We start from the raw sequence: 22281 nt of genomic DNA, 5'->3' as shown, positions 1-22281 counted from the left end.
CGGCTCAGGTCGTGATCCCAGGGTTCTGGGATCGAGCCCCGCATCAGGCTCTCTGCTTGGCAGGGAGCCTGCTTCCTCCTCTCTCTCTCTGCCTGCCTCTCTGCCTACTTGTGATCTCTGTCTGCCAAATAAATAAATAAAATCTTTTTAAAAAAAAAAAGCCGTTTGAAAATTAATCTGTTTATATTTAGAACTGTTTCTGTACAAAAATTTAAGGTCATCTTAGCATCTTGAAATAAAGTATTAACATGTTTTCAATGATCATCTCATAAGTAACATCTAGTGTATATCTGTATACAATGAACATGAACATACACATAAAGATGAGATTACATACTGAATAAAGCTTATGGTTCTAGAATTTCCAAATGTAGTACACTCAAGTTTCCTTAAGTGAAGCATTCCCATACAAACATAAAATAGTTAGGAATGTAACTCAGGATTCTAAGGAAAACATCTTTGATATATCTGATTACAATACTATGATAAAAGAGTAAAATACTGGGGTGCCTGATTGACAGACAGATTAAGTGTCTGTTTTTGGCTCAGGTCATGTCCAGAGTCCTGGGATCAAGTCCCACATCAGGCTCTCTGCTCAGTGGGGAGCCTACTTCTCCCTCTCCCTCTGCTGCTCCCCCTGCTTGTTCTGTCAGATAAATAAAATATTTTAAAAAATAATAATACTGAAAAGAATATTAATAAATCTGTTTTAGTTAATAAAAAATGAAATCCTTAATTACAGTTTTGCAAAGACTAGAATTCCTAGTAGCACACGAAGGTGGACATGTCCTTAAAAGGTCCAATAGGTGGGGCATGTCACACAGTAGGACTATTTCAGTAGAGGAAAGGCAACCAAAAACCTTCAAGAAACACAAGATACATGCCTTGTTATAAAATTAAGAAAATAATCCATCCATATTTGGATAAACTGGAATTTTAAATGGAACAGAAGGTTAAAACAGTAATAGAAGGTATCTACCTATGCTATAATGTACTACTTCTGAGTTAATAACCAAGCTATTCTAGAATAACTCTAGGTTTCTGATATTTGTAAACTCCCCGAAGAAGTTTCTAAAATGCTAAATATGCATTTTAGAACTTTAAACCTAAAAAAAAAAAAAAACAAAAAACCCAACAACTTTAAATCTATACAAAAAAAACAATTCTTCTTTAATGTTGAAACTTTCTTTAGTTCTTATTCTTTCTTTGCTGCATATGGAAAAGCAGTTAAGGCCTAATAACACATTAACCTTTCATTTAGAGAGCTTTTAAATTCTATTCTGTTTCCGGCTTACTTATTTTTCTTTGTTTTCCTGCTTACTTCTTACTTTAATTTCTTTTGTTCTTATGGTTCATTTTTTAAGACAAATTTTATCCATGGGTAGGAAATTCTCTCTACATTCCCACATAAAATTATCAACCCAATTAATCTACTTAAAGATTTATCTATGTATTTGTCACAAGAGGATTATTAAAAATGTCTAAGTATTAAAAAAAAAAGTCTAAGTATTAAAGTTATAAAGGTAATTGCCTGCATGCAAATTCCAATAGTAATTACTAAATACTTACGATCTATAGCAATTTTTTCAGTTCCATCCAAAGGATTAATAATTCCTGGAACAAGCTCTCCAAAAGACAAATGATCTATTCTGTGAGAAAAGTTGTAAGCTAAGAGGAATAAAATAAAACAAATTAAGTACAGAAATTAAATTATTCAAACTATAGGTTATTTATTGGTTCACATTCTTATCCAATCTCAAATGAAACTATGTCAAATATGTAGATATAATATAGTATTTAAAAGTACATTATTTTGAGAGCAATGCATATAAATATGTGGAATTAAGTGTATAACAAGTACATACAAATAAAATGCTGTATCTCAAATTTTATAATTACAAATTATCTTTTAAAATAGTACATCTAATCCTGATAACTAAAAACAGTAGTCTTTCCTTGTCCAAATCATTATATAGTAACAGAACTGTCAGCACTAGAATGATGTCCATGCAGCCAAATAATGAAACTGATCAGATATATTTTTAATGCAAACCATTGCTAAATGTGACAAACTGATTTTTTTAATGGGCTCTATTACTTGTTTTTGTTTTCTAAAGAAGACTTTTTTTTTTTTAAGATTTATTTATTTATTTGAGAGAGAGTACAAGAGAGCACAAGTAGGGGAGAGGCAGAGGGAGGAGGAGGATCCCTGCTGAGCAGGGACCCAGACATGGGGCTTCATCCCAGGACCCCGGATCACGACCTGAGCCAAAGACAGATGCTTAATCGAAAAAGCCACACAGGCCCCCTCTAAAGAAGACGTTAAAAACTAAATTTTATGACAATCATTACCTAAAACCAACTTGTATACTTTATATGTACGCATGTGTCCAGATGTCCACTTACAAATTGAAATAAACTTCGAATATATGCTTTTCATTATCCATAAAAATTAGCAGAAATGTATACAAATGATATAAAGCTCACCAAGGCTCTATTCCCTAACCCTAGCAGAGCAGCTTCTGAGCTATGAATCAGTAGAAACACAGGTAGTTCAAGGATAAGAGAAAATGGATTAGAGTCAACATATTTAATCATTTATTTTCTCCTCTGGATATCCGTTTTGACAGCAGCCCACTTTGAAAACCCCACCTTGCATCTGCACTCAAAACAAAACAAAAACCCCACACTTAACACTTATTTCAATGACATCTTCATGGAAAAAATTTCAGAAACTGCTTACAGTCATGGTTGACAAGTGCTGCCAAATGTGCATGACCTCGGGGATGTGGAATTGCCCTGAAAAGAGGAAAAAAAGATTAAAGTACTAACACTTAAATATATAACTAATTAAAACCAGAAAGGAAATCTTTCCTAAGTTATATAATTGTCTTAATATAAAGTAAAAACATAGTTGTCCTATGATTTGCATAGGTTAAGTCTACTCATCTCAGTCCTGCAATAAACTGGGGGCTGCCAAAGTGTTTCCATGAAGTGCCAAAGAGTGAGTATTTTAGGCTTTGTGGGCCAAGATGCAAAACTGAAGATATTATATAGTTACATAAGAAGAGAGAAAATTTTTCACAAACTTCTCTTAATGACGTTCAAAATATAATTGTAATAACAGAGTACTTTTTTGTAATTCAGGTATTTTTTGCTGGGAGATAACATTTTCCTTAACTAGAGTTTAATGTTCCCTACTTTCAAAACTGATCACAGAGATTTATCTGTTATGAAAATCTAGAATAAAATTTTACATATTTTGTCTTTGAAAGTATTAAGCCAGGTATCTTTTAACTGAGTATATGCATTGCGTGGGTAGAACCCTATGAGGTTCTTCTCGGTATTTCCTTTTGGAGCATCATTAACATAATACACTGATTGACTGCTTGCAATTTAAGGCAGAATTTCCTCAAGGGCACAGTTAAATACATTTTGAAACGTGGAAATTTCCTTTGCATCAAGGTAGGAAAACACTTCAGGAACTATAGTTTGAGGTTGGAAAATAAAAACAAGTATAAGAATGGAGATCCTGCTTCTTGTTTTAACTTTTGAAGTCAGGCATGGAAAGCATCAGTTGACACTACTTTTCATAGAAATAACCTTACCACAATGTAAGTTTCATATATTAACCTGTTTTTCTTATAATTTTAGGTTAAGTTCATTAAGAAACATGATCCAGTTTGCACAAAACTTAACTTTCAAAGTTTGTTCAATAAAAACAGCTGACAATAGTTTTTTTGTTTTTTTTTTTAAAGATTTTATTTATTTATTTGAGAGAGAGACAGCGAGACAGAGCATGAGCGAGGAGAAGCTCAGAGGGAGAAGCAGACTCCCCGTGGAGCTGGGAACCCCATGCAGGACTTGATCCTGGGACTCCGGGATCATGACCGGAGCCGAAGGCAGTTGTCCAACCAACTGAGCCACCCAGGCGTCCCGACAATAGTTTTTTTATTCAGAAAAATTTCAATCTCAGCCCTAAGCCCCCCACCCCAATCACACGGAAAAAATCCTAGACCACTACTAAGCTGTTAAGCTGTCATGCAGTAGGGCAAGTTGGAATATTCAGCTTTTCTTTCTGACAAATGTTCATGGAAATGACAATGCTTAAGTCCATGAGAGTAAATGAGGTTTACCATCAATATTATCAGTTCAATAATATGATAGATTCAAATATTTTCTGCAAAGTACTGCCAATGACACTAATGGATAGCCATAGGCTATAAACAACTTACGTTTTCACAAGTCTTGAAAATTTATCCACGTAAGCCTTTTTTCTCTTTTTGCTTCATACCTATTTACCACCAGCAACACACTGATGTTCTCTCAATTTCGTTAAAAAATATTTTTGCCAGTAGTTGTTCCAATTACAATTGAATTTGATCAATTCAAACTCACACTGACTCCTCAAAGCTAAACAAGCAGTATTGGTAACCTCTGTTCATTCAGCAAAAGCTAAGGAAATCCACTCACTATCACCTGCCTTGCTTTTGAACTACTGGGACACTGCTCTCAGTGTCCTCAGCTGCTAGAGCACTTTTTCCACCAAAAAGCTAATCCTCCAAAGCAAACTTACTTTCTTTCCCTGGATGTATTTCTTTGGTTGGTGCAAACACACACAATCTCATCAAGCTGCTGGGAAGGGGCTTTCCTTCCTCAGCTAACCAATGAGTCACATGTCAACCTACTTGGGTTGCAGTCTCTTTCATTTTTATTTTTACAAAGAAATTCTGCTTGTGCTTATTCCCTTTTAAATTTTTTAATTTTCCTGAGAGTTAGTAATGTTTTGATGAGTACTTAGTCCAGTAATATTTACATATCCTACATCCTTTTAGCACAGCTATGGAATCCCTGCATAATAAACATGATGTTCTGAAGTCAAATTTGATAAAATAATCCACACTCCACCCTGCCTTAAAGTACATCTGAAACCCGTATTTCTTTTTCTTTTCTGACTGAGTAATACAATAAAGAAATCAGATGTTGCAGTACAGCAATACGCAAGGCATTTGTATTGCTGTCAAGCTGTAACTGTTACAACCTGTTCTAATTTGTAGTGCACAAAGTAGCAGCACAATGAGACATATACAGCCTCTTTCACTGTCACCATTACTCAAATCCTGGTTCTGTAGTGCACAAGGAGCCATATGTAAATAAATACCCATGACTGTGTTCCAGTAAACTTTATTTTTTAGACACTGAAATTTGAATTTCATATAGTTTTCATGGGTTGTGATACATTGTTCTACATGATTGTCAGTAAAGGAAAGACTGTTTTGAAAACTGGAGGGTTGGGAGGAGGCATTTTGGGTTGTCACAATTACTGGGGAGAATAATCAGCATTTAGTGAACAGCAGCTAGGGAAGGCATCCCGCAATGCAGTGATGCTCTCACACACAAAAATACTGTATGACATCTTGCATGGCTTCCAAACACTCTAAGTGGCATTCAAGTAGGTGAAAAACCTATGAATAATGACCTGAGTCTAGAACTTAACTCCATTTAGCTACACGAAGTACTTTGTTGTAGTTTCAATATATATTAAATGCCCTAGGAAATGGAGGGAATATTACACTTTTTTTGGTTTGCAGTATTACTAAGATTTCAGAATCAACAGAAATACCATCATGATATTTGAATGGCCATTACATCTGTTTCATTCTGCATGTGCAATCGATGTATACCTACTCATTATACGTGTGTGTGCAAGTGTCTGCCTACTCCATTACCTTACCTAAGTTACTCCTGCTCAAACATTTGATTTTTGAAATATGTATTATTGTTGTAAATCGTGTTCTTTTTATTTCTTCTTTACATTACAGTTGAGGATGATATTGTATCTTAGAGGTAACAGGAGATCTTCAAAAAGATCAATACTGAACTTGGTAAACATAATACTGAAAAACAGGAGTGGGTTAAGATATTCCAGAGATAAGGATAAGATGCGAACTGAAAACTTTTCTATCTGGCCTCTCTTATTCATGGCAGGAGTTATCACACAGAGAGAGAACTGAAATTGGGAATAAAGGCCTTAACATAGACGCTCATGAAATATTAGTCAAAGTTTCCTTCTCTCAGTTAGTTTGGGAGGAGGATATCATTTGTATCCACAAGTGCAATAAAACTGTCTAAATTTTGTTGAGCCAACTATTACCTATTGTTGCATGATACCAAGAAATTCTAAGCTATAGGACCAATCCTGGCAACAGCAAGGAAACAAGAAAACGTGAAGGTTAAGAAGAATGAGACAACAGAGACAAATGTTTGATCTGATCACTGTAAACACTGAAATAATTTTGCATAAAAGACTTAAGCTATTTATCTCTCTCTATATATATATGAAGAAAAAAAATCTCCAGCACTGCTTTTTCCAGCTTAATGGCCTTTCCCTCAGCATGAATGCTCTGTCTCCTTTATATATAAAATTCCTAATCATTCACTAGTTTTCAAAGGTTTCCTCAATAAAGCCTCTGCTGATGTACAGGGTAAGTCAGGTACCCTATTACAGTTTCTTATCGGCCATACTTCTCCTATACAGCTTCAATACAACTATAATTAAATAATTATTAGTGTAATTCACAGTTCAAAGTTTGGATTGTCTCACAGAATGTCAGCACCATAAGGCAAAAACCCTTTCCTTTGTTTCACAGTTTTGTTTCGTTTTACAATTTGAACTACATATATTTTAATACATAATTAAGATAGACATTATACACAAGAAAGTAAAACAGTGGGTTCCCTTAAAAATCTTTTTTTTTTTTTTTTCCCCAGTTCCTTCCCCTTACATCCCTTATGTAGGTGTGGCATGGTTTCATCCTTAGTATCTGGCATGGCACATGTCATAGCCAAGTTCTCAAAAAATGTCTTTTACAATGAAGAATTGTTTAGCGCTGTGACTCAAGATGGATGGAAGGAAAGAAGGGAATAAGGGAAGCAGAGAGAAAGGGAGAGGTCAAAGAATCTATTTATTTATTCAGAAATTTACCAAGTGTTTATATCCTATGACAGCTGCTATCCTACATGCTGCTCTTGAAAGTAGGTGATCTGACATTTTTCCTTAACTTTTAGCGACTTTATCAAAAGAGAAAAACAAAACAAAATCCTAACACCATCCACAACATGAACAAATTAATGAAATGTCTAGGTAAGAGCTTCCTGGCTATCAAAACTTGGCAAGTAGGTTTTCATTCATATCTACCTACAGCTCATTTACTTTACTTATAAACTAGGACATAAGTTTTCCTTTTGTTTTGAAACAGCTATTAAAGTTAATAGTCTTCTCTATCCTGAGATCAAAGCCCTAAATACAAATCTCAAAACATCAAAAATATAGTTACACAACACTTTAATCAGCCCTTTAGTAATTACATATTATCTGATTAGGAAAGAATTTACTTTTAAACCAAGCTGCCAACTTGTCTAAAGTATTTTCAGTAAGTAAAAAGAACATACTTGCCCACAGTTATGTGAAAATTCCCTGCTACTTTATTGACATAGAGATGACCACGAATTCTGCAAGCATCAGGAGGCTGTGATGAATCGTCTTCCCTGTTACAACATGGGAGGAAGGATTACTGACAGCACACTCAACACAGTCACCATTCTATGGTGGGAAAATTTTATAGAGGGGAAGAAAAAACATTACTAGAAGTATTTTATATATATATATACACACACACACACACACACACACACACATATATATATATATACACACACACACACATATATACACACACACATATACACACACACACATATATACACACACACACATATATACACACACACACACACACACACACATACATACTATAAAACGGAAAAAAAGGAAATAAAAACACAAAATTCCTAACCAAAATTCATCCATCCTTATAAAATAATGACAAATGTAATCAATTTGTTCTTAAAGCCTAATTTTATACAGAATTTACCATATACACCTAAGAGGAAATTTAATGAATATTATTTGTGATAATCCTGATCAATATCACAGGCTATAAAATAAAGAGTAACAAGAAATCTTCATCATACAGAATGATTACATTTTCTCTAAGAAATGTAAGATTCAGGGAATAAACCAATACTAAAACTATGTCATAGTAAATTCATAATAAATAGTTGCTCATTTAAAAATTACAGCTCACCTTGGTGGAAGTGCTGTTGATGCACTCTTAAAAGCACTTTTAAATATCACGTCTTGAAGTGAATGTTCTTCTTGCAGTCTACTCTGAATCAGCTGCAGCATTCTAAATACAACATAAATAAGCAATAGTTAGAAATACAGTAAGGTACACAAGAAAGCCAACACTTTTTTAAAACTAACAATGGTTAAATGACTTACTTAACCCTTACATTTATTATTATAGGCTCTGATTCTAAAATAAAGTACCAACTTTTCTATTGCCATTTCCTTAAAAAAAGGAAAAGGGAGGTAGGATGGCTAAAGGTTTAACAGCTGAGGTCCATTAGCATGTCTGACCAAATTGAAGATGGATGTGCAGTCAGGGTCACTAAGAAGGAGATTCTGCTCACCTGAGTATCTAAACTCATTTTTCATGCCTGCAAGCAGTTATGACAAAATTCTTACTTTTTCCCAGGTATTGAATAAAGTGTGACTGATACAAAGAATAAGAAAAGTACAACAGATCTGGTGGACTTAAGTGGGAGATTACTGGGGTTTATAAACTCATACCACAACATTTGATCCTCATTACAAAACAGACCATAGTGCCATTTAATATCACCTGGTGTCTCCTTTTCCAAAGAAATCTAAATGTTATTCTATGACAAGACCATTCTAAACAAAATATTATACTTTACCTATACTTTTTCAAAAGACGATCAGCATCTTCAGATTGACACATCTAAAGACAAACTCTTTGGATCTAATGTTAGCAGACATTTTAAGTTTCTATTTGTTGTGTGTCTTGTATCTCCAGAATCCAATTTCAGTGCTGGGCAGTGGAAAATGAGGCTAAATGACAGCAAACTCTATGTGTGTGCATGTGCGTGTGTGAGTGTGTGTGTGTGTGTAACTTCTGCCTCAAATATACCAATATCCAAGATTATTTTCCATATATGAAGATATGTTAAAAAAAAAACTCTATGATGGAAAACACCCATTATTTTAATAGTAAAAACACAATCTCTGCTCCCACTTCTTACTAGTCTTAACACTGAATGAAATCCCAGATGAAAGGGGGCTTCTCACTTTAATATCTCTGGATTAAAATAATTATTTCCTCTCTGGATGGATTTCTACTCTAAGTTCTAGAAGCCCAGAGATACCTAATATTCAGTTCTTTTGTTCAACTACATTTGATTTCTACCTTAATTTAAAAATCTTCCCAAATGGTGAAACTGGAAATTAAAAGAGGAAGGCCTTTGAAATGTACTTGGGGACAAGAAAGGGGAGGGGGAGAAAGATGGTTAAAAAAAATTTTTTTTGCAATAATCTTAAATTAGGTAAAGCCTTTGTAAGCACAAAGACATAGGCTGGAAATCAAAGAGAAAAAAAAGTATATGGGAGCAGGGATGGGGGAACCACTTATAAGAAAGGAATACTCTCTATAATAATCAAAGGATTATTTAAAATTATTTTTTTAAAAAACCCAACAACCAAGCAAAATGGGCATATAGCATGAATAAGCAGTTTCAAAAGAAATGCAAACAAGGAAAAAAAGTCTACAAAGATATACAACTAATTCATAAAGAAATGCTAATTAAACAAGTGTAATACCATTTTTCACCCTCAGAATTGTCAACAATAAAAAAGTCTGGTTATACCCACTGTTGGTGAGGTTATATAGAAACAGGTACTCTCATACAGTTTTCAAGTACAAGTGAAGATATTTTGGCATCATCTATCAAAATGTCTCTTCTTGGCTTTATTGAGATATAACTGACATATCACATTATAGAAGTTTAAAGTGTATAACAAATGATTTGAAATCTGTATATACTGCTAAATGATTACCATAGCAAGTTAACAACCATCACTTCAGTTACAAATTTTTTCTTTGTGTCTGCTTCATGTGTCAAAATATTAAATATCCTCTGAAAGAGAAGTTTCATTTCTAGAAACTATACACACACACACTCACATCAGTATATAAGAAATTAGGTTCAAGAATTTTCATGAAGCATTGTTTTTAATATTAGAATCCTGCCAACAATCTAAATGCCCACTGATAAGGATCCTATTTAATAACTATAGTTATCCATAAAATGAATACTCTCTGTAGTGAAATGGGAAGGTAACCGAAATATCAGGTTAAGTGGAAAAAAGCAAATTCTAGAACAAAATGATCCTATTTGTATTAGGAAAAAGATAACATAAGGAAATATGTAAACATATAGAAAATCATAAATGAAAAGAAAATTTCTAGAAGATGAAACAAGAAATTTAGCTCTGGTTATTACTGCTAGTCAGTGGCACTAACAGTAATGATAAGAGGCTTTTACTTTTAATTTATATCTTTATTTCATATCCTTTCTATTCAAACTGAATTTTAAATGATCATATATTATTGTATAAGCTTTTAAATAGTTAAGATTTTAAATGAAAACTAAAATATATTTATGAGTGCATTAGAGAAAAGGTTATACATGACTTTACAATCCGATAAAATTTTTGAAATGGCAAAGATTATATTAATTACTATATCCTAATATTTCATCCAAAAACAACCCAGATAAATATGTTAATCTATGAATAATTCACAATAGACAAAATAGAGAAAACATGATCTAGATTTCAATGGACCACAATACTTTGTTAACTTATTACCTCTGCCACTCTTTTTGCTGTGGTGAAAGATCAAATATTGCCTAAAATAAAGGAAAACATAATTACTAGTACTGTCAATTTCTCTCAGCTTTTATATCATAATTTAAAAAATTTTTCTTTGAGCAAGAAAAATTTATAGTGTTGGCAGAAACAAATATTCATGATTTATATTTAATCTTCTGTAAACTTAAAAAATGTAATATATAATATGCTTACCCAAAACCAATGTAAAGAAATTTTACTAATCACAAATATATTCCTTTTACAGTTATCCATAAAAATGACTGCAAGTTGGTAATCTGCATATGTACAAAATGGTATTTTAGGACTTGAAATCATTTAAATGATACATGCATGAGTGTTTAAAAAAACAAAACAAAACATAAAGCTCAACTATAATCTCTAAGCATCCAAAACACATAGTCTTGCCAGGAAAAATACCAGATGAAATCAATTTTTTTTTTAAGTTTTATTTACTTAAGTAATCTCTACACCCAATGTGGGGCTCAAACTTATGACCCCAAGATCAAGAGTCACATGGTCTTCCGACTGAGCCAGTCAGGTGCCCCAGAATCAACAATTTTTGGAACAAGCCAAACATTGGCACTGTAATTCCCAAATGTACTAATCAACAAAGAATAATTCAAGATATTTAAGCACTATCTTCAATTCAGTCAGACGAGGGGACTTGTAGAATCAGAGGAAATATGCAAGCTTTTCAGGGTTTGTGGCAATATCCACAATTTAAGTTTGCAATAACAAAGACCACTTTTGATTTTTATAAAGGCAATTCATAACAAAGCATATCGATTCTATTTTTAAATTTAGCAATATTAATTATCCTTCCTACTACTCTATATCCTTCCTAACCTACTACTCTCTCTCTATAAAATCCTCAGTTCTTTAATCAAAGTGGAAGAATCCCTCATTTTGTCAAACAGTTCTACCTCTCCGCCTTTGGTAATTTTATTAAACCACCCTGGAAACTTCCTCTCCTGTAATTGTGATCCTCATGTCTATCTAAATCCTATAAACCATATCCTCCAGATTAAATTGCCCCCATCTTTCTAATTACAGTGAAATTATTTCTGATTACTCCTCCTGCTAACCTTATCAACAGCATGCTGCCCAACTTTTTTTCCACCATAGCGCACAAGGAAAATGCTAACATCTGTGAAACACACCATGGCGAATGGAGGACGCTGCATGCAACCGCTTCCCAGTTACCTTGTAAATAAAACTTTTGACAGTGGGGGATAGGATTCTTCTTTTGACTTCCTGAAACTGGGTAAAGGAACTACTGAGCAGCCGACTTCATGCTAGGTACTCTGCTACTTATTTTCTTCTCTCATTTAGCCTTCAGAACAACGTGTGAGTTTATTACCATTCTTGCCTTCTTTTTAAAAGATTTTATTTATTTATTTGACAGACAAAGTTCACAAGTAGGCAGAGAGGCAGGCAGAGAGAGAGGAGGAAGCAGGCTCCCCACTGAGCAGAGAGCTCGACGCGGGGCTCAATCCCAGGACCCTGAGATCAGGACCCGAGCCAAAGGCAGAGACTTTAACACACTGAGCCACCCAGGGACCCCCATTCTTGCCTTTTTTATATGAAGAAGCAGCTCAACAGGTTCAAAACTTTTTCCAACATCACAAATCTTAAGAGTAGAGTATACAAACCCAGGTCTGTCAGATTCCTCACTTTTACACAGTTTTAAAATTCTTCTAAGTAAAGAAATAGTAATGAAATATAGTAGTAAACAGCAAAGTAGTAACTCTCACAGCATATTGTATAATCATGAGTTGGAAACTAGTAAAGTTATTAGGGCTAAGTTTTTAATATTCAGAGTGCATATTAGGACAGTAAGTTTGAAAACAAAAACAAAAAATCTCAAATAATTTTATATTAATAATTCTTACTTAATAGGACAAAGGAACTTAACTTATTAGGACAAAGAACAGAGAAATATTGTTGGACATTTTAGAAATTATTAATAAATTACTAAGAAATACTAATAAAAAGTATACAATTGAATATCTTTAAGTTCCTAACTGGTCAAGATATAACTTCTAATTATATGACAGTTAATTTAAATAAAATGTTCCTATTCCAAAGTGCCTGGAAGAGATGGCAAAAATTCTTTACAATGGAATAATCAACAATCTTGTTACAATTACATAATTCTAACATATTCCTTAGTGCCTAATCCCTAAGAAGGCACTATGCTTCACATTCTGTGAAACACAGAAGAATGAAGTTAATACTTCTCAGAGGCTTAAAATCTAGCTAGAGAGACAAGCTCTCCAGAAAAATAGATATAAACAAAAGACTTAACAAATATGAAGAAAAAAAAAAAAAGAGTAGGAATTGGAAACACTCAGAATATGGAGAGAATGCTAAAGAAAAAACACGAGTAAATTTTAGAGGATACGTTCAAGATAATGATTAAGTCTGTTCATAACCACATTTTCACAGTATTCAAAGAAACAAAAATTGAAGACACACTTTATATTACCATTTTAAATTAGCATGCACATGCTGGACATCTTCAAGAACTTATGCAAGACTTCATACAAGGGAGACTAAATTGAGAAAAGAGCCCAACACATAATTCATTTCATGGCACAGAGATCTCTATGTAGGAAACAAGGAGAAGTCCATAACTCAGAGAAAAAGAAAAACAGGTGCTAAGACAATAAAACACCTGAGAAAGAGGCAGTCCCCACCCTAGGAGCACTTTCAGGAGTTCAGTCAAGTGCCAGAGACCACATGGTGAGCACACTGCATAGCAGTGTTATTCCTATTACATGTGGCCCAGACAGTGTTCTAAATTAAGCAAGACTACTACCACAGTGGCTGCTAATGAGGACAGTCACGCCAGCTAAAGAAAGGAGGGGTTAGCCTAGTGAAAAGTAGCCTGTCAAAACAAGCACAGAAAAAAAAATTCTGGAGTGCCTTGGTTAATCACTGTGCCATCTGGGACCCAATACTGACTTCTCCCTTCCTTTTCAAAAAGCACCTGAAGCTCTAACAGGACTTAAAAGAAGCACAGTATATCTAAACTTACAGCCTTTTCTCCTTTCATCTAGACCTGGAAAAAAAAAAAAAAAATGCGCACGTGCGTGCTTGTTAGAGAAAGGGGTTAAGATAAAAACTGACCTAACTCAATAGTCTATGTCAACACTCAAGAGGGCACTTATATCCTCATCCTAATGAAGAACAATAAATAAATGAATGTATAGAAAGATTCATTAATTTGGAAAAAGTGATCAATCTCAGATATGAGGGCTAATTTTCCTCTATGATACCATTCCTAGAAATAAAGATGCTAAGTTATTCTCATTATTTCTCAATAAAATGTAGCATCATAAAGAGAAAAAATGGAATGATCTGTAATATATTAAAGATATAAAATATAATCATTTAATTTTAAAATGTCATGAAGGCGGGGTGCCTGGGTGGCTCAGTGGGTTGGGCCTCTCTGCCTTTGGCTTGGGTCATGATCTCAGGGTCCTGGAATTGAGTCCCACATCCGGCTCTCTGCTCAGTGGGGAACCTACTTCCCCCTCTCTCTCTGCCTGCCTGCTTGTGATCTCTGTCAAATGAATAAATTAAATCTTTAAAAAAAATAAAAATAAATAAAATGTCATGAAGGCACTGAAAAGACTGGTCCTGCTGGAACAAGGTAATCTCTCAGAACTCAAAGGTGAAGTTTGAAATATGCATCTAAAATAAGAATTGAGGGGCGCCTGGGTGGCTCAGTGGGTTAAAGCCTCTGCCTTCGGCTCAGGTCATGATCTCAGGGTCCTGGGATCGAGCCCCGCTACGGGCTCTCTACTCAAGCAGGGAGACTGCTTCCTCCTCTCTCTCTGCCTGCCTCTCTGCCTACTTGTGATCTCTGTCTGTCAAATAAATAAAAACCTTTAAAAAAAAAAAAAAAGAATTGATAAGGATATTGAGAATCACTCCATAAAACTCAACATCACATGGTAACTATTTTAAAAAGCAGAAGTAAGGACACCAGGGTGGCTCAGTTGGTTAAGCATCAACTCTTGATTTCAGCTCAGGTCATAATCTCAGGGTTGTGAAACTGAACCCCGAATTGGGGAGCCTGCATAAGATTCTCTCTCTCCCTCTCCCTCTGCCCCTTCCCCTGTCTGCTTTCTCTCTCTGAAAATAAATGAATAAATAAATAAAGGTAAAAACGTTGCTTTAAACAAAGTAAACCAAATAAGCCAAAACAAAAACCACTTTAAAATTCAGATAATGAAGTGCTCGCTTCGGCAGCACATATACTAAAATTCAGATCACCAAGATCAAAATGCAAATACAAAAAAACCCAAAAAGCAAAAAACTCTAAACCCAAAGGTGATCCATACCTGGATATATGGGATAAATATTTGAGTTATAAAAGGAAAAAAAGCATTCAAGTAAATAAATATGTTACCTACGAAAGAAAAAATAATTGCATCAGAAGACAATGAAGGAATGTCTATAAAGTTGTGAATGCAAAACATCATAAAGCAAGAATTATATCCTGAGCCAAACTTACATGTATGAAGAACAGAACATAGACAGTCATGCTAGCATCTATAAAATATAACCCACATACCCACATATTCTACTGACAAAGAAGTCTCAAAAAGTCCTTCCACAAAATGATAAAGAATGGTAGAAAATAAAGGCAATAAAACAGAGTTAAAACTCAATAATTATTCTTAAAATAGTCTGAAATGTAATGCATATGTTAACATACCTAATAATTATCTAGATCTAAATTTCTAGACAACAGTTTAAAATGCGATAACATGGTACCTGAATCTGTAAGGTACCTAGCCTCATAAGAAATTACAGGGAAATCAATTTTTTTGAGTGGGAATACAGGAGTTAGGGAGCAGAGATATTTGGAATGGCAATAACAAAGTTACCTTTTCTTTAGAAATTTATACTTAAAAAGTGTGTATCAAAAGGCATAGATATATTTTATTGCTATAAGCTAAAAATAATTTCGTAATCAAAACAGACCTAAAGGCTTCCTTTTTTCCTATGACAGACACATTCAACTATCTCTAATGCTCCTCCATCACCTTTAGTCTTCACTTTGCAATTTGCTTAAAGAAGGGTTCTCAACTGTCAATGATAAACCAAAGAACTCAAAAATGCATGGGTTAATATAAGTACCACAATGCCAACTGAACAGAGAGCAACTCAGAGTAGCTGGGAGTTCCTTCCTTATTCTCTAAAGCTTCTTTAGAGCTAGTTACCATGACTTGTCATCACCTGCTCCTGCAATGTGATGGTGTTATCTGACAAACTGGATAGATTATATACAACCTGTATTATGGAAACAGGAAAATGTCAGAATTTCACTAGCTCTGGGAAATGAAGGTTTGAAGGAGTGGGAAAAAAAAAAAAAGTAAATGGATAGAAGATGTCTCCTCTTAGATACTGCTTCATCATTCTTCCCTATGTTAAGAGGAATACAGTTCAAATATTTTTAAAGACTTAACTTTGCTAAAAGTAGAATACAAATGGGGCACAGAATTTCCAAATCATTGGAGGAAAAGAAGAAAAAATCATTATAGCAACTATAAGAAAAGAGAAAAGGAAACTATCAGGAAGCATTAACAAAAAATATAAAACAGACTTTAGAGGCGTATTGAAAATGCTAACAATAGTTATCTCAAGACTTTGGTATTAGAAATCTTCACAGGGCGCCTGGGTGGCTCAGTTGTTAAGCATCTGTCTTCGGCTCAGGTCATGATCCCAGGGTCCTGGAATCAAGTCCTGCATCAGGCTCCCTGCTCCACGAGAAGCCTACTTTTCCCTCTCCCACTTCCCCTGCTTGTGTTCCCTCTCTTGCTATGTCTCCCTCTGTCAAATAAATAAAATCTTAAAAAAAAAAAAATAAATCTTCACAAAGAATATGGGTTACTTTTAAATTAAAAAATATATATAGGTTTATACATCTATAAAACCCATATATATATTTTAAAAGCTAGCTCAGACAAAACTAAAAGCAAGTATCAAAACTGTCTCCAAGAAAACATGTCATAGCAAATTATTTAAAAATACATGTCCATTAAACTTACTGGTTCATAAACTAGACCATCTGCAGATGCAACCATTGTTTCTGCTAAATCCAATACATCTGCTCCAACATCTGCATAAAAAAAATTAGAAGGTGACATTCTATGTTCAGATCCAAACTATATCTTACATAAACTAACAAACTGAAATGACGAACAGAAAGTTCAAATATATGAATATAATAAAATAAATTCAAATACATAAAATCACTTTCCTACACCAATTATTTGTTCAAAAGTTAAAGGAGTCACATTTTTTAAGTATTCAAAAAAAATCAATACTTTTTCTAATTCTTGTTCAGTAAAAAAGATGACTCAAAATCTCATGGTAAAAAGCATAAACTTCAGTCAACTGCAGAGCTTTGCAAAAACTGTCAACAACCTAATCACATGTACCAAATTAAATGGCTACCAAGTAAAATATTAAATACAAAAATTACTTATAGAAATTTAAGAGAAAACCACTGATGACTTTTAAAAAAAAATCAACAAATAGGAAAAGTTTATTTGGAAAAGGTGAAAATTTTAATGGTACTCAAATATCTAAAATAAGGCAAAAACATGGTATATTTAGCAGTAACAAACTCATAGTTTAAATACAGAGTGCTTCTTTACTCTTAAAACCACTACCATAAGGAAAAAATAAATGAAAAGGGAAAGAGATTAAATCTGAGATTAATTTCTGAGATTAAATCTCCCAGAAATTATCTCCTTAATTAAACTATCTTACTCTTTAAAAAATTTTGTCTCAATTTTGCCCCAAGACCAATTTGTGGTCTCCACAAATTCAGTAATTTAAAAGATAAATTCAGTAACTTAAAAGATCTTTCATGCAAAAACATCCTCATTTTTGAGAGCAATACTGATTCAAACATTATCTATCTAGCAGAGTAACATTTTTCACTTCTACCAGTATAATCAAGTGAAGCCAGGGCGGAAAACAGAAAAGGGTAATACATTATTTAGTTAAAAGACTTGGATCCATATTTTAATACGCGAGAGTACAAGTTAAGAGCAACAAACTAAAACAGTGAAATAGGGTATGTTGTAAGGATAAAACAGGTAACACCAAACAAGAAAGAAAGAAATGATACATCTAAATCAGAACTCTGACTCATGAAAATTTCCTCCAATTTTCTTTTAATTATACTAATGTGAAAATTAAATCTCTTCTCTTCGTGGAAAAGCAATCTGAAGAATATAAGCTGGGGAGCAAAGCAACTTGCATTATGAAATAACATTACCATAGCATTTTAAGTTATCATAAAGGAAAAAATAAAGTTAAAACACCATCAGATTTTACTTTTCACTAACAATTATTTAAACCATAAATGCTACATGTACCAACAAGTTAAAGGTATACTTACATTGACACTTCATAGCAACAGTAATATCTATATTGATTCTCAATTTGCTAAAAGACAAAAAGGAAATATTAGTACCTATCAAGTAATCAAGAAAACATGAGAAATAAATCAACTGATCTATGAAAACTTGGATTTCAAAAAGAATAAAATATTGATTAGAACTCGGATAGCATTTCTTATGGCCAAAACAAAGGCACTTTAAAAGTAAAAATTCTGTACTTTGCAATTATTCTAAAAGCCTTTCTAATTTAACAGGTTTTTGACACAGTATCCTTTAATCATGTTAACTCAACAATAACTCCAAGCAAATCAGAAAAGTCTACCTGTTTACATAAACCCTAAATGGAATATTCTTTGAAGAACTTAAAATTTTCAAAATCAAGAGTTAGGAATTACAAGTCTTTCTCTTCTATTTATCAGATAAATATATTATCAGGCATTATGCCTGATGCCTTACAATTATTATCTTTTTTATTCTTTTTTTTTTTAAATTTTATTTATTTGAAACACAGAGAGAGAGAGAGGACAGAGAGAGTGCCACAAGCAGGAGAGAGGGGCAGAAGGAGAAACAGACTCCCCGCTGAGTAGGGAGCCAGATGAGGGGCTCTATCTCAGGACCCTGAGATCATGACCCAAGCCAAAGGCAGACGCTTAACCAACTGAGCCACCTAGGTGCCCCTATCATTTTTATTCTTTATCATGGACCTATAAAGTAGATAGCTCTCCAGTTTTTCAGATAAGCCAGTCGTGTTCAGAGCAGAGTACATGCCTGGCTGAAGATCCCATAACCACTGAAGCGGCATATTGGAAACTAAGTCTGAGTGTCTCAGAGTAAACGCACCAAAGTGCCAGGAAAAAACCGTTTTGATGCTTGAAGTTTTGCGTAGCCATTTTAAAAAGTTCAGCCAATGTTCTATTTTCAAAGGATCAGTTCAAATCAAGTTAATTTTCAAATAACAGAATGAATTAAGCACCATAATATCAGAATGATTACAAGCAATATCAGTCCCATCCTGTGCTTCCAATCAAAACTTTGTCCCTTTAATAATTTTTCTCTGGTTTCATTAGGAACTACAGATTTTTGGAGCTTCATATGGTCTTAAAATTGTCTAGAATTCAAACTGTACTCCAGGCTTAGGAGATGCTGCAGAACCACAGAATGAGGCCAAGTGGCCAGGCTTCTGGGCATCTCCACTATGCTTATGAGGTAACCTATGTAATACTTCATTTGGAAAAAAGCAAAAATTAAAAACGACAAAATTTAAAAAATACAACAAATTCTTTGGAAACTACTCGTATCTAGAATAATATTCATATTACAGGTGAAGAAACTGAGGTCCAAAAGTCAGTTGTGAGATTTGCCAAAAATTACACAGCAATTTACCAATACAGACTTATTTAATTCTCATTAACCCAATGAGAAAGAGACTATAACTATTACCCCCATCTTATGAAAAAGAAGAATGAAGCACATGCAAACATAGACTTACTAACTTCCCTAAAGTCACATAGCTAGTAAATGGCAGGGCTAGAATTAAAGTTGAGAAATAAAGTACACCCCCCTCCATCTAGTGCAATTTTAACATTATAAGCCTGTTATCTCCAATCATTAAAAAAAATCCAAATACAGGGGCACCTGGGTGGCTCAGTGGTTTAAGCCACTTCGGCTCGGGTCATGATCTCAGGGTCCTGGGATCAAGTCCCGCATCGGGCTCTCTGCTCGGCAGGGAGCCTGCTTCCCTCTCACTCTCTCTGCCTGCCTCTCTGCCTACTTGTGATCTCTCTCTGTCAAATAAATAAATAAAATCTTTAAAAAAAAAATACAAATACAAATAAAGTATATATTTTCAAAGGGTTAGTGATGTTATTTATAGTAAAATTGTATTTAGATATAATTTATAAAAATCTAGTTATAAGAATATACAAGGTAGCTTTAGACAATTTATTTTCCAACATACACAAGTCAGTAGATATTTCAAAATCTAAAGAGTAAACAGTTTCAAAACATTAAACAATTTCTACCATTTCAACATTTTAAAAAAAATAAATTATATTCTCTTTTTTATACAAGTGCATATTAAATCAAGAAGATCTCTCTTTTAAAATTTAACCAGTACTGAAATGATTCTAAAATGTTTCACCTAATGCATGTAATTAAGGAGAAATTTTTTAGGATGACTACTTCAGAACTAAAATAAACCAAGTATAAAAGGCTAGAAAAAATTTTTAAAAAGATATGCTGACATTAAAACAATTTGAATACAGAGATATTTCAAGAACAAAAAAAAAGAAGTTACCTAGAAAAATCCTTATCTACTTCATATTCATACTTCATCCATGTATCTTGATATACTGAAAATTCCATTATGGTTAATAAAGCCATCGTGGTAAATGCTATTAGAGAAACTGAGAAATCAAACAAACAGAAAACCAGAATTAAAACAATTTTTTAAAAGTAAACAACAGGAAACTATTTTAAGTGAGATTAAAATTAGCAAGGAAGGCCCTTATATGATTGCCATGTGAATGGATACTACTATAAGGTTTTTCTTAAAGTGTTCACTACAGATTCCTTTCTAAAACAGCTCAAAATTGAAGATTTAATGAGCACAAACATGAACACAAACATTTCTACTATTGAGAAACATTTTATCTCATCAATATTAAGGGTATCTCAGTAATAGATCTGCCAAATTTTACAAGACACAAAATTTTTCCTTTCTTATATACAGCAATGCCATAGATATGATAAATGATGAAAGTAAGCATAAGTCTTACAAAGCAGTCCCCTCATAATTAAAAACTCATCCATGCCTGTAGCCCAATCTATAAAAACAAAACTAAACAAATTCGTAGCTCCAGAGAAGTCATGATAATCTGTGTACCAGAAACTCAAATAACATCTCCAAATCTCTAATAAAATTCTCATCTACTTTGGAATCTCCTAAATATACTACCTCATTTACAAAAGCAAGTAAAAGATCTGACAAAAAAAAAAAAAAAAAAAATCTTATACTGTGACAAAATATATTTAAAATGTATTGTGCAACAAGAACTTCTACTATTTTCATTAAAAAACTTAATCACAGATTAGAAATGGCAAGCAACTTAACTATATATTTTACCAAACGAAATGTCAACCTTTTTTTTCTTTTAAAGATTTTATTCATTTATTTGACAGAGAGAAATCACAAGTAGGCAGAGAGGCAGGGAAGCAGGCTCCCTGCTGAGCAGAGAGCCCAACTCGAGGCTCGATCCCAGGACCCTGGGATCATGACCTGAGCTGAAGGCAGAGGCTTTAACCCACTGAGCCATCCAGGAGCCCCTGAAATGTCAATCTTATGTGAAATATTTTATTAGCTCTTCACTGGGAAAGAAAATACTAAATACTATCATTGTTGCATATTTTTCTTACATATTTCCTATTTATTTTATTTAATGAACACTTCTATCTGTACCAGGTACTGAGTTAAGCATTTTATAAATATTACTTAATCACTAGAGTAACATTACCAGGTAAATGCTGATATTATCCCCATTTCATGAAAGAAGAAACTAAAACATAGGATTAACTTCCTTAAGTTAGAAGGAGTAACTTCCTTAAGATCAAGTAGTTAGGAAGGGGTTGAGGAGAGGTGGGATTTAAATCCAGACAGTCTAGTTCCAGAGTCTAAGCCTTTTAACAATTACCTCAGGCTGTCTCTCTCCAGTAATGTGAAATCTAAGAATTTCTATTATAATGTCTAACTTGATTTATTCTTAACCAAAACAGGACTGAAGCAGTTCAAGTTTGTTAAATAACTTCTTCCAAGTTCAATTTTATTTATATATAATTATATATAACTCAAGAGCACCAAAGCAGTAAAATTGGATTAATTTGTTCAGTGATGTTCTAATAAATGCTGCTAAATGCACAGACTGCACTGGGTTAGATGCCAAAGAAAATAACATGACAATAAAATTAGGGCAAACAGAGGACAGATGAGTCACAAAGTTATTGTGCAATTCATTGATGAGTTCTTTTTCATGACTACAT

The 22281-nt window shown here is 33.6% G+C and overlaps 1 protein-coding gene across 1 annotated transcript in view; it reads right to left on the bottom strand.

Moving 5' to 3' along the window:
* Positions 1–22281, bottom strand: part of ERGIC2 (ERGIC and golgi 2) — a 37291-nt gene that overhangs the window by 6375 nt on the left and 8635 nt on the right. Inside the window, exons 3-10 of the mRNA XM_046013509.1 lie at positions 20543–20651; positions 18246–18292; positions 16882–16952; positions 10793–10833; positions 8148–8249; positions 7453–7548; positions 2744–2799; positions 1570–1668 (exon numbers count right to left, since the gene is read on the bottom strand). Coding sequence (XP_045869465.1) covers positions 1570–1668; positions 2744–2799; positions 7453–7548; positions 8148–8249; positions 10793–10833; positions 16882–16952; positions 18246–18292; positions 20543–20651 — 621 coding nt within the window. The remainder of the gene's footprint in view (positions 1–1569; positions 1669–2743; positions 2800–7452; positions 7549–8147; positions 8250–10792; positions 10834–16881; positions 16953–18245; positions 18293–20542; positions 20652–22281) is intronic.

Source organism: Meles meles, chromosome 7, assembly GCF_922984935.1.
Source record: "Meles meles chromosome 7, mMelMel3.1 paternal haplotype, whole genome shotgun sequence".
In the NCBI taxonomy this organism is placed as follows: domain Eukaryota; kingdom Metazoa; phylum Chordata; class Mammalia; order Carnivora; family Mustelidae; genus Meles; species Meles meles.
Note: the sequence above shows the minus strand (reverse complement) of the source record. Positions and strands in the feature narration are given on the sequence as shown.